The sequence below is a fragment of the Pinus tabuliformis genome, chromosome 8 (assembly GCF_031772625.1).
Source record: "Pinus tabuliformis cultivar Carrire ecotype Pingquan chromosome 8, CPIR1, whole genome shotgun sequence".
NCBI classification, from domain to species: domain Eukaryota; kingdom Viridiplantae; phylum Streptophyta; class Pinopsida; order Pinales; family Pinaceae; genus Pinus; species Pinus tabuliformis.
In genome coordinates, this window is record NC_142294.1 from 341,688,460 (window position 1) to 341,701,421 (window position 12,962).

Genomic DNA, 12,962 nt, shown 5'->3' on the forward strand with positions numbered 1-12,962 from the left:
AACTTTCCATTTCACTGCATTACACTACAGAGCAAAATAATTTAATATACAGAGTCAATCTCACTTTTTATTTCGTTTATCTAACTTTATAAATTCCATCCCTTTGTCCTTTCATTTAAAAAAAAATTCCATATGTTTATACACGTTTTGTGCCAGATTAATTAAAAAAAAAATATTTTGATTTCACCATCATTATTATTATTAAACATACTTTATTTTATATGTCACAACTGTGATATATTTATTTAGTAATTCACAATCAACATTCTCACCTACCAAAGTCTCAAGAAGAACATTGCCATGTATTTATCATTTGGCTTGAAACAATATGGAGATCTTGCATCTTATAGAGCTTTTGATGGGACATTCGAATCATCCTATTGTTCTTCAAAACAATTTGTAATTTATGTGTGTCGAAGTAGAGATGTGTGAGGAAGGGGGAAATGTAGAACAAACTTCCAAACCTTTTGCTCCTATCATAAAAAAAAATTATTATAAAAATTATTTATACATTTAAAAATCCACAATAGAAAATTATGAAACCACAGTATCATAATAAATTATAAACATCATGAAACCATTTGCTTTTACTGCAAATTATAATATAAATTATACATCCATAATTTATATAATATGGATGGATTAAAAAAAAAGGTTATATTAGATAGCTAGATTGCCAAAAGAGAGTTAGGCAAGAAATTGGGTTTTTGCAATTTTACGAAAGCACAGACTTCTTGTCTTCAATTTGAAAATTTGTTGAGTGAAATTTTGATTCTTTCATCCTCAATTTTTAAATTTGCGTTAATAGTTGCAATTTTTGCATGACAAAAATTGCAATTTTGAAATTCTTTTTCAAGCAAATATAGCTTATAAGATTTCAAAAAAATAAATAAAAATGTGTTTGTTGCAAGATTAACTTTCCATTTTTCTATTGAGTTAACTTAAAATATTCATAAAAAAGAAAATTTTAAAAACAAAAAGTAAAGGAAAATAAAAGTGCAACATTTAAGAATAACATTTTAAATTTGTAGTGTAAAAGTGTGTGTCCCAAGAGCAATGAAAATATCAAACTTTGTGCTTTGTTACATTATGTTGCTTGGACAAAGAGTTTTGTATACACAATCTCCTTATCCTTTCACTTTCAGAGAGAAGATGGTGTAGCTATATAGCAAGGCACAACATCATCAACAATAATCACAAGGAAAGCTTTGCCCTTATCACATGAGAAATTATTACTAAGATGGTTGGAATACCTCTTGTTTCATTTTAACCTTTTACACATTAATTTTATCTTTTCGTCTCATTTATTTAACTTTATAAAGCCCATCCCTCGTTCCTTTCATTAAAAAAAACCCATATACTCGTACACTATTTATCTAAGATTAATTATAAAAAAAATTAATTTTGATATTATTATTATTATTGTAATGAATTTTCTAGATATATCCCATCCATGTTGACTTGAAGATTGACGTTTCGAACTTGCAACTAAGGTTTATCATTAGGATAAAAATCAATTTTTATCGTGATGATGAACCTTAGTTTCAGGTTCGAAACATCGATCTTCAAGTCAACATGGATGGGATATATTCGGAAAATTCATTACAACGACCTACCGATCCCAGAAATCTAAAATCCGAAATTATTATTATTAAACATAATTTATTTATATGTCATGTTAATATATATTTATTTCAACATTATAGTACCACTTCGCAATTAGCATTCATAACCTTCCATAGTGATGCAAACCGGTCCAAGGGTCTGTAAATATTGACCTCCAGATGGCTCAAATATCGTGAGCTTGTGAGTTATGGGCCCATGATATTGGCTAATTCAACTTTTGTAGGAATGAAACTCATTCACCTCAAAAACCCAAAACATCACCACTATGGTACTAAGCAAAACCACATACATGAACCAACATCATCCTCTTGGTCGAATGAACCTAGGAAAAAAATCGTGAGTACCACTTTGAGGTGGGGGTTCATGCTACAGGTTTTTCCCACCATTTTTATTTCCTCCACAACTATCAACTAACTCAAGGACCGACTAAGCCAACTAGGTCCCACCCCGAAGTGGGATTGGGCTGGGCAGTTCCTTGTGATTTTTTTTTGGGTTCACTGGTTCCACCATTCTGCATTCCATCTAAGACTTGATGGTATTTTGACACTATCCCTCATTCTTTATACACCAATAGCCTCATATCCCTCACAATTGTTCTTAGCAAATCATGAAAACACTTTGGCGCGAACTTGGCACACATTTGGATGATCCATCTACTGTGACTATGGTCTCTACAAAAAATATTAATTCTCATGGTTCTTATTCCTTAAAAAAATGAATAACCTTGAACATGATAAAAATAGACACATATCCAAATGAAAACACAGGTCAAATAAATTTAAAGTGAAATTATTACACATATACCCTCGGGCTTGGGGGCTCTTGGCCTAATTTATTACAGTGGTATTGGTCGTGCCTAATTTTGTAGGATGTCCCTTTTAAAAGTAAAGAAAACAAACCCCAAAATAGAGACAATGAATCTCATCCTCTTGCCATGATAGCCTTCTAAGGGCTTCTAATATTTGTTTACATGAAAGAAAACAAGAGGAAATCATGTGTTCTTCATACACTTGCTAGATCGCTTCTTTTGGAAGCTTCTAGGAATCAAATTTGGTTTGGAGTGGGGTTTATGACCCTGCAACATACTCCCACGATAGAAAATATTCATGATCTCCTAATCATACACCTTCATTGTTGTTTTTTTCTCATAGCAATGTTAGTCTTCTTTCTCCCCATGTATCACTGAGCCTCTTCTCACACCCAACAGTGAGTTGCAACCAAGCCTCACTGACACATCACCAAGCTATGTCTTATGGCTCTATCTTTTGGTATCACAGGTTCACCTCCTATGGAATATCTCAAGCTTCCTCGGCTCCTCTCATTGTTTCATGTTGCTCACCTCTATTAATAATTATACCCACAACCATAGCTATGGAATTGTCACAAGTGTAGCTAGAATTTTTTTTCCTACATGAAATCTTTCTCTGATCTAATACCACATGATACAAACAAATGTAAGCGTCTGTAAATTTTGACTCAAGTCTCATTATTTTGGCTCAAATCTCACGAGCCTATGGGTTATGGGCGGCCCATGGTATTTGTTGTTTTAACTTCTGCAACAATGAAACTCTTTCACCTTAAAACCCAAAACCTTCACCATTTTGGTACATGACTGAACCACATACATATGTCAACAACATCCTCTTTGTCAAATGAACCTAGGCACAAGCTCGTGGGTCCCACCTTGAGTTGGAATTTATGGCACATAGTGTCTCCACCTACTAAACATTATAGGAATCTAGAACACACAATGTATCCACCCATTAAGAACTACCAGAATCGAGAGCACACAGTGTCTCCACCTATTAAAAACGACAAGAATCTAGAGCACATAGTGTCTTCACCTACCCTTTTCTTGGCTTCATTTCATGCTCCCCTATGTGCTCCCGCTCCCATGCATGTAAATCCTTCTTCCTGCTCTTTTACATTTTCCTCCGTCTGCAAAACTTAACTTTCTCTTTGTCTATCAGTCCGATTTTTCTTCCCATCTCTTATATTATGCATTTACTTCCTCAACACATTCCATTAGAATAGCGATACTATGAGATCATTTTCACTTAGGAAGTCTATACAAAAATTCATTGATTGCACTAACAGGCCATTTAATTTGTAGATATGTGATAAGATAAATTAAGTTGTTTGGGTTTAATCTCTTCCCAAGAATGCCTTGTGTTATGTACTTTGAATCTATGTCCTCTCTTATGACTTAGTCATTATTTGTATTTCCACATTATTTACATGAATTACAATTCATAGTCACATTTACAAGAGGCTAACAAAAAACATTTTCACATCCATGAGGTTAGAGCATCATCAAAAAAGGAAAAAATGCACTTAATTAGGGAATATAAATCTTATATAGCTCAAATTATATGAAAAAGTCCTCTAACCACGATGCTTGTTGAGTTTTTCACATACAAGTCGTATGCTAGACACATTGGATGATTTTGTGCATAGGAAATCGGTCTACGGGCTTTGACCATGCAAAGTCGAGGAAAAGGAGTTCTTTACTTTTAAAATAATATATTAGTAATAAAAATTTCCTTTTGAAATGTTTCTTGATGGTAAATGTTATACAAACGTTTTTTTATGTAAAAATAACATTCATGTATTTCTATGAATTTGAAAAAATAAGTTGGATTGCCTCTTTTCAAGTACATGTTACCTGAGTTGGCTACATTGTTTAGCTTTAAAGTGACAATATTGGTGGTTCAGGTTGCATAAACAAAAACATGCCAATATTTTCCTATAACCATCATTATCTCCCTTTTTTTATGAGGTTTTTAAATATGTCCCACATATTCACCATCGATGAAATTGGACACACTTTTGTAGTAGGCTCTCACTTTGTCTCTTGTGATATGTGTGTTTGTGCAAGTAATAATGAAAAAATATTGTTTTCTATTGTTTTATACATTTTATTTTTTATATATATCATAATTCTAAAATACATAGGTATTTTGTTTCCATATTACCTTTTATTCCCTCAAACATCTAGAAAATAAATTACATGGAACACAAATATAGATTGAAATATACACACTAAAAATATATTTGTTGATTATGTTAATATTCTCAAACCCACTCTTAATATTTGTTTTCATAATTTTAGAGCTCCTCTCTCTCTCTCTCTCTCTCTCGAATTCATAATATGTGTGTGTGTAAAAATAATAATAGATAAGGCTTGTTGGTTATTTTTAACTGTGGAAATTCATTTTCATTCTTAACACAACCATTTATTTTTGGGGTACAATGCACTTAGGAGTTCATCAATACCTCATTTAGGCCATTATTTAACCCTCTTCGATACATTTTTAGGGAAATATATGACCACTTATAATTCATTACTAGGTCTTCCCTACCATTTCCTATTATCACCTAATTTTGCCATTTGCTATTTTTTGTAGGTTACTTTTAGTTGGGGGTCACACCTCGGATGACATGTGGAGTGGTGGAGTGATAGATTTTGACATGTCGATGTATTGTTCATTTCCTTATCCCTAAGGTCCAATAATTTTCTTTATGAAGATAACCTACCTAACCACCTAATCCAATCACCTCCTTACCTTATCTATTGACTTTCAGTCTTATTTTGGAGTTTACATGGGTAGTTATTGCATTTAAGGGCTATTACATTAATTCTAACTTATTTTCAACACCACTTGTTTTAAATCTATCATTAGATATTTTCTAATTTAAAGTCTCTCAGTCCATTTTTTACTTATTAGCTATTCTATGAATACTAACTAGTTATTTGAGTGCATGCACCAAGGAACCCAACCTAACTAGAATAGTTGTTCTCTCTTGGATATTTTATTTATTGTATTCATGTTCAACATTGATATTATATTCTCAACGATTTTATTATTTCTTCTCTTCCTTTGTAATAGCGAGTCTAGTATGTTTTTCACACTTAAATCATGTGATTTTTCTTAAAATCTAAAATATATTTTATATTTTCAATGAAAACTAACATGCCACTATTAAAATAACATGAATTTTTTTTAATTATATAAATTTTCTATAAATAAAATATATACGTTCCACATGCTAATTTATTTCTCGTATATTATATTTTTATATAAAATTCTAATAAATTCTACATATACATAAACAAGAAAAATTATCCAACTTCTTGTAATCATTGATGATAAATTCAAACCAAATGCGAATGTCACTTTGACCTACTATATCAATATTGAAATAAACAATAACAAGAATACAAGTTGGATTAACTAATCTCTACATATTTTCCTTCAATTTCAGAAATGTGTATTAGAATTTCTAATTTATCCATAAACCCTAATTACTATGGTATAATTTGAATCTTATTAAAATAAAAATTTATATAACCATATTTTCATATTTTTTTAATTTATAATTAGAACATTTATCATAAATTAGTAATCAAACTAGCCTTCAAAATAGTCATCACTAAATGATATCTATCCATATAAATTAACTCATCACCATATCCTCTTATATCTATAAAACATATTTTTTATCACCCTATCCTCTTATATTTATAAAACATATTTTTTATTTAAATTATTATTAGTTAAGTTTACTTTATTTTTACCTTTTTAAGGAATATATTCTTGATTAACTCTCCCATATAAATAAAATAATTTACAACTCTTTTTCTAATATCCCTAACATCTATGGGATGTGTCCATCAACCTTGTGGAATTGTGAAATTAATTATATTACTATAAAGCTTTCACATATTTTTTATCACCATACTCTCTTATATCTATAAAACATATTTTTTATTTAAATTATTATTAGTTAATTTTATTTTATTTTTACTTTATAATAAATATATTCTTGATTAACTTTCCCATATAACTAAAATAATTTACAATACTCTTTTTCTGAACCATCCCTAACATCTATGCGATGTGTCCATCAACCTTCTGGAATTGTGAAATTTATTAAATTACTATAAAGCTTCCACATCAATTTAGATGATTAATTCAACCATAACATTTAAAACATGAACTCTTTGACAAGATTAATCATCGAGAACATTATCATTATTCAATGATCCTATGCAACGAGGTTTGCAAAAGACGACAACTCTCTGGCCTGCAGAAATAATTAAAATATCCTTAACCTGAGAATCGAAAGTGGCACCTTTACTGTAGACATTCTAAGCTAAAACCCGTCTTTGTTGTGGTTACCACTAACTGATAATGGATTCATAATGAAGTCAATAGTTCCTTATGAATTATGATTTGAAATCCATTGTCCTACCACTATTACATGTAGAGGGTTTTAAGATAATATTTGAGTTAATTGTCTTAATTTAAGACAAAAAGAAATTTGTGTATTGTCTTAAATATTGTCTCTAAGTCGGTGTGGAAAAATATAATGTCTCAAAAATTTGTCTCTATAAAGACAATATAGAACACATATTATTATTGTTTCTATAAATACAAGAATCATTGTCTATTAAGAGACAATTTGATTTGTCTCTCTAGACACAACTTCATTTGTGTCTCTTTAGAGACAATTACATTTTTGTCTTTTTAGAGACAATAGCTGAGATTAAAAACATATTGTCTCTATAGAGACAATATGTCCATAATTAAAACTATTGTCTCTCTAGGGACAATATAAAAAATTATTTAAAGAAAAATAAATAAAATCATAATTCAAACTATTGTCTCTCTAGAGACATTATAAAAAATTATTTAAAAATAAATAAATAAAATCATTTTGAATGTTCTTTCAAAGTAGTTTCACATTCAAAGTTCACAAATAGTACTCGTGTATGAGAGAAACCACCACAGAAATTCGTGTCTGATAGAAACCAACGCATATGGGTTATTAATATTACCTTTGTTTAGCAAGAGGGGATTCAATTCATTATTAAATTTACACCCAAGTTTTACTACTTCAAATGGGAGTCAGAAGTTTGGATTTAAGATGCTACCTTAGCTTTGATAAGCGTTCCATCTCCTAGTTTTACTATAGTTAAAGAAGAATCTATAGACTGTTGAATGGAAATAACTTTCGATTTAGACAATGCGAATCCTTATGCATAAATCAATCGAGAGCCCAATTAATGAAATGGCGATACCTTTATGTGTTCGACAGACAACATACCCACAAGAATATCCGTGCAGGCTTGATAGCCACAGTTATCAACTCTACAAGATTGTAGGAATTTCGTTGGTGGCAAGTATGGGTTAGTTTTATGCTTCAATCATGTTATCAAAAATATAGCTTCATCGCTCAATTTGACTACGCAGTATTATAGAGTGAGTATGATATCTAGAACTGGATTACACAGTATTATAGAGTGAGTATTCTTTCGCTTGAACGGTCTGTAATGGAATGTTTTTATGCCCGCCCAGTTTTTTGCTAAAGCAAGTATGGATCCTTCTATTTCATAAAACCAAAAAAAAAAATAGTGTACAATTTTACATGCAAGGAGTACAAGACCTCCAGGTCAGAACCTTATAGTTATACAAAGAAACCCGAACCCATGGAAAAACGAACAAAAATGCAATCTGGCTTCCAGAAAGCACGTGAACTAATCGGCAACACCGCTTTAGGAAAATCCCTGTTCATCTAAGCCATCCAATAAAAATCATTAAGATCGATGGTCGAGGAGGATATCACTCCGTCAAAAAGACCGAAGTATAATAGTCCTGCCCCCCAAGTTGCACGAACCACCGCAACCGTCGATCGTCATTGAATAAATCCAACGGATGATGTTGATATCGCACGGGATAAGAAGGGCCGACGTTAGTGAGCGGGGAAGAGCAGTTTTTGGAACCCTCTCCCTGCCACATGTTTGAGGGTGAGTGGCATCGCTGCGTTTTCATTAAAACCACTTTCCAACAGAAAGTTGTGCGATCATCTAGAAACCGCCTCGGGGGCGGTAAACCATGCCGAGACTCCAAAATCTTGAAGGTCCATTCGCCAGAAGAAACAGGGCTCTGTCTGCACTTGTGGATCTTCCTTGCTCGAACCTGGAACCCTGAATAGATGAGGGGTTTGTCACTGAACGAAGATCTGAGGGACTCATTTCGATCCCCACGATAAACAAAGAGCATCCTCTCGTTTGCTCTGGGAATATGAGCGACCAGACTAGGTATCTACCATGCCACAGAACTGTCTATCTGATAATGATGACACATGCAGATGTTGAAAGCAAAGGTTGAGTCAAATTGATCCCTGGTCCCAGGCTCTATCTTTAAACTCCAGCTTATCATTTTCTGCATGTTCCTAAACAACCTCCTTTAACCTGCTCTACGGTAGCTCATGCCAATTTGATGCCACTTTAATCTCTGTGTTATAACACCCTGGTTGGCAAGCAAATCAGCCACTTTGTTTGCCAACCTGCGGACATGCTTAAAGCCAACTGTATGGAGGCTTTGAAGGTGGTGTTGGATCCATTGAAATCCTTGATCATTGTTATTTTAACTTCTTTTTCAAAATATTTTTGATCATTGTTGAAAATTAATACTCTGAACAGACTCATCACAAATATTCTTTAACTGATCACTTATCAAAAGCTTATGAGGTTTCTTATGTAGCCCGTGAATTATTTTGATTTTAACTGAGGAAGACTCACTTATTACATTTGATAACAAAGGCATTAGCAATGGGTTCTACAGCAACCCACTTCCCTTTACTAAGTACTTGCAAACTGCTGACATCACCTTGCATTAGAACAGTGATGCCACCTGCGTCTGAATGGCTTCTTAAAGAAAGGGTAACATCTGGGTTTGGGCATGGTCGATAGTAATTTACAAGTAATAGCTATCTGTGTTCCCAAAAAGTATTATTCAAGTAATCAGAATGGAGTCCTAGAGCTTCGGAAATTGCAGCAAACAGCCCTAAATAGAGTGCCCTCACCTCCACAACGTACTTGCCTGCAATTTCTCTTTAACAAAAGCTTCAATATTATATTAAGAGAAATGAGTTATGGTTGCTACATTAATGGTTGACATAAGGTTTAATGGCTACCTATAGGCTGCAGGTTTTTTAGGCCAATAGTCGATGACTTCGTGTAATGGAAAACAAGGGTGTCTCAGATAGTCCCTGCAGTTAAGGTCTTCATCTTTGTGAATATTGAAGCTTGTAGCAAGCTAAGCCAGTTGCTTTGGATCCTCTGAATAGAGGCATGCACGATCTTCCATCGGCATTTTGAAGAATTCTTTGACGATTCCCATCATGTTTTTCATTACCCTCTCTGGTACCCCGTGGTTCACTATCTGATCATATCATGCAGCTTCAACCATATTAATGCTGAATTTGAATAGAATTTTTTTTAAGAATTAATGTTCATAATTGAGATTTTGGAAGTTTATTGAGAGATATTATGAGATTCAAAATTCAAATCTTCAAAACAGTTTATATCGCAATATCATGAGATTCAAAATTCAAAGCCTCATGAATCCAATCCCTTCCACAAAAAAAGTCATAACTTGGGACATTGGAGATTGAAGGTTGTACCTGGAAAAAGCCATCCTCCTGACATGCACGTTGGATTTGTTGTATGCCAGTGGTTCTGCTAGGGCCATCTAGGTGTTTAAGATCCACCACTAGAATGCTCTCGCAGAAATATACCTAAGACATGTTGGGTTGCTCTTGGGGAGGCAAAATATATTTGTTCTGCACCTCAACATTGTTTATTCCATTGCACAGTAGTTTCTCAACACCATTAGCATTGGTCTCAGTGTGAAGATACATTCTAGAGGGCATGCATCTTTCTTTCCTCTTGATGTTATTTTGAATACAATATTTTTTCCATATGGATATTGCATGACTTCTAATCGAAGTTAGAAATTGCAAGTTTGCATTGCAGAAATTGCAATATGTGGTGCCCGAATGGAAACAGAGGCTATACATAGTGTCAACCAATAGTTTTTACCATGGAAACATTGACAGTTGCAACAGAAAGTATCCCGGATGAAAACAATATTTCAAAGGGAGGATTTGGCCCGTATACAAGGTATTAGTGCTTACTTTATAATATCATTTATTCTGATAGTCTAATAGGTAAACTGTTCATTGTACAAGCTTTATGTAAACCAATTTCAGAGTTAAAATAAATCCTCAGACATAGCTATAATTTTCAGAGAAAGTTTTAACAAGCCATAATATATTACAAGCAACAATCATCGCAACTATCATTTCCCCCAATAGTACACAACGAAAGGCACTTGAGCATTCTTGAAATATTTGAAGAGTACAAAAAATTCTTGTGCAAAATGTGCAAGAGTATATAACAGAAAAAATTGTCTTAGCATATAAAAATAACTCTGTAATGGAGTTGAACTAAGATAGCTTAGCCAACTCCATCGATGAAAACATCTGCACAGTACCCAAATCACATATAGATAGATGTGATAATGTTATTCTAAGCCCCAAATACGAATCAAAATTAAATGTTGGAACTCAAGAGAAAACTCCAATTATACAAAACTAATTGAATCCACCAATCCCTAAATATGCAAAAGAATCTTAACAAAGCTATTCAAAAGCATCATCATCGTCATATGGAAGCGGTTGGGCTGTAGTTGCTACAAGTTCTGCCTCGTACCTAACAACATAAAAGATTGTAAGCCGAAGTTTCAATCTTTTAGAAATGGAACAAATTATTTCAATAAAAGTTAACAAAAAATAATAATAAAGTAGCATTCTACTTACTGCTGCTGGGTTGCAAGGTCTATCTGAACCTCGGGAGGAGCAAGAGCAGGTGACTCCACAAAATGAAGGTTTGGATCCCTATAAAAATAACCCATTATAGAATCAATGCAAATTTTTTATATAACATTCATATTAGGGAGCATCAAAAACTAGATTAAAGGCTCACCCTGAGAGCTTCTGTGCCAAGTACAGGAATGGATTCTCAAAGTTGTAGTTACTTTTTGCAGATATCTCATAATACTGAAGATTCTTCTTTCTATGAAAAGTAACTTGCTTAGCTTTCACTTGCCTATTCTTCACATCAACCTTGTTTCCACAAAGAAAAATAGGAATGTTCTCACACACCCTGAAATTCACAAAGATATTTAGCTAATTGGTTCAGGCAGTTGTGCCACCACACAATTAAGGAACCTTCATTTCTACTTAGAGATCCAACCCCTCTGCAAAAGAGATACCTGCAAAGATCTCTGTGCCACGTTGGGACATTCTTGTAAGTCAATTGTGCAGTAACATCAAACATGATAACTTCACATTGCCCATGAATACTACAACAAACAAAATCCCAATCAGTAAATAAGAAGGAAACAAATAAATAGAAGTGGAAAAACACGGAACCCTCACCAATTCAATCAGGAAAATGCCAATAGAAACAGGAAAAGCAAACCAGTATTGATCAAAACAACCAATAACAGAGTCTGTCTATAAATTCAAAATTAAACTAAATTAAAATTCAAATAAATATAAGTGGAAAAATACAGAACCCTCGCCAATTCAACGAGGAAAATGCCAACAGAAGTAGGAAAAGCAAACCATTATTGATCAAAACAACTGATAACATAGTCTGTCTATAAATTCAAAATTAAATTAAATTAAAATTCAAAATAAGGAGACATAAACGAGTAAAACAGAGTGTTGATAAAAAGGAACCAAAAAAGGGCTCATAGTTGCTCCATTTTCATTGATATTGAGGTTAAAAGGTGTTGCTACTAAGCCCACACTACATACATATCAACACGGGAAAATAGAATTGATAAGTCAAAAGTTCTCTTGGGATCGATCCAAGTTTAAATACATGTAGGACCTTTTTAAACAAAAAGTTGAAAAGGCACCCCAAAAGCTCAAATGTACAGTGCTCCAATCAGCAGGTGTCTACTACACCTGCAGAGGATGAAAAAAAACACTACTTTCATAAAGTCCGAAGAGACCTGATTTCAAGTGAAAATCAAAATCAGTCTGGCAAAATACAAAAATGGGAAAATAATCAAATTAATCATTGACATACCTTAACCACATTTTGTCATTAAACCTTACCTGACTGAGCTATAAAGTTGGGTCAGCATTTCATCCTTGGCTTTCTCAACTTGACAAAGCACCACAGCTTGCAAATCATCAAATCATCAATTCAAGTATCATGGGCTGAATAAACACTGATATTCTATATGGTTGTATTGTGTGCTCATCCACATGGATGTCTTACTTTGGGAACATTTGCAACAAGACTATTCAGAATAGCTTCCACATAACCACGGACTTCTTGAGCCATCATTCTGAGCTCCTCCTCTGGATCTACAAGCCTTCTTACCATGGTTTCCTAGATTAAAAACAAGAAAATCAAATTGAGGTTGAATATTAAGTTTGGAAATAATTTTTCTATTCTCATCGTTGTA

General features: G+C 33.2%; 1 protein-coding gene across 1 annotated transcript; it reads right to left on the reverse strand.

The window, feature by feature from the left end:
* Window positions 1-11,118: 11,118 nt before the first annotated feature.
* LOC149235539 (GTP-binding nuclear protein Ran1B-like) lies at window positions 11,119-12,880 on the reverse strand. Its single transcript, XM_089368587.1, has 6 exons — window positions 12,760-12,880; window positions 12,607-12,673; window positions 11,751-11,840; window positions 11,462-11,641; window positions 11,296-11,373; window positions 11,119-11,188 (listed from the first exon to the last, which is right to left on the reverse strand). Exons 1-6 carry the CDS (start codon window positions 12,878-12,880, stop codon window positions 11,119-11,121), a joined length of 606 nt encoding a protein of 201 aa, XP_089224713.1.
* Between the last annotated feature and the right edge of the window lie 82 nt (window positions 12,881-12,962).

Coding starts and splice junctions, on each gene's coding strand:
- LOC149235539 (XM_089368587.1), bottom strand. CDS start 12,880: ATGGTAAGAAGGCTTGTAGATCCAGAGGAGGAGCTCAGAATGATGGCT. Junction 11,642..11,750: donor TGGCACAGAGATCTTTGCAG/GTATCTCTTTTG, acceptor TGTGAATTTCAG/GGTGTGTGAGAACATTCCTA. Junction 11,374..11,461: donor TTGGCACAGAAGCTCTCAGG/GTGAGCCTTTAA, acceptor TTATTTTTATAG/GGATCCAAACCTTCATTTTG.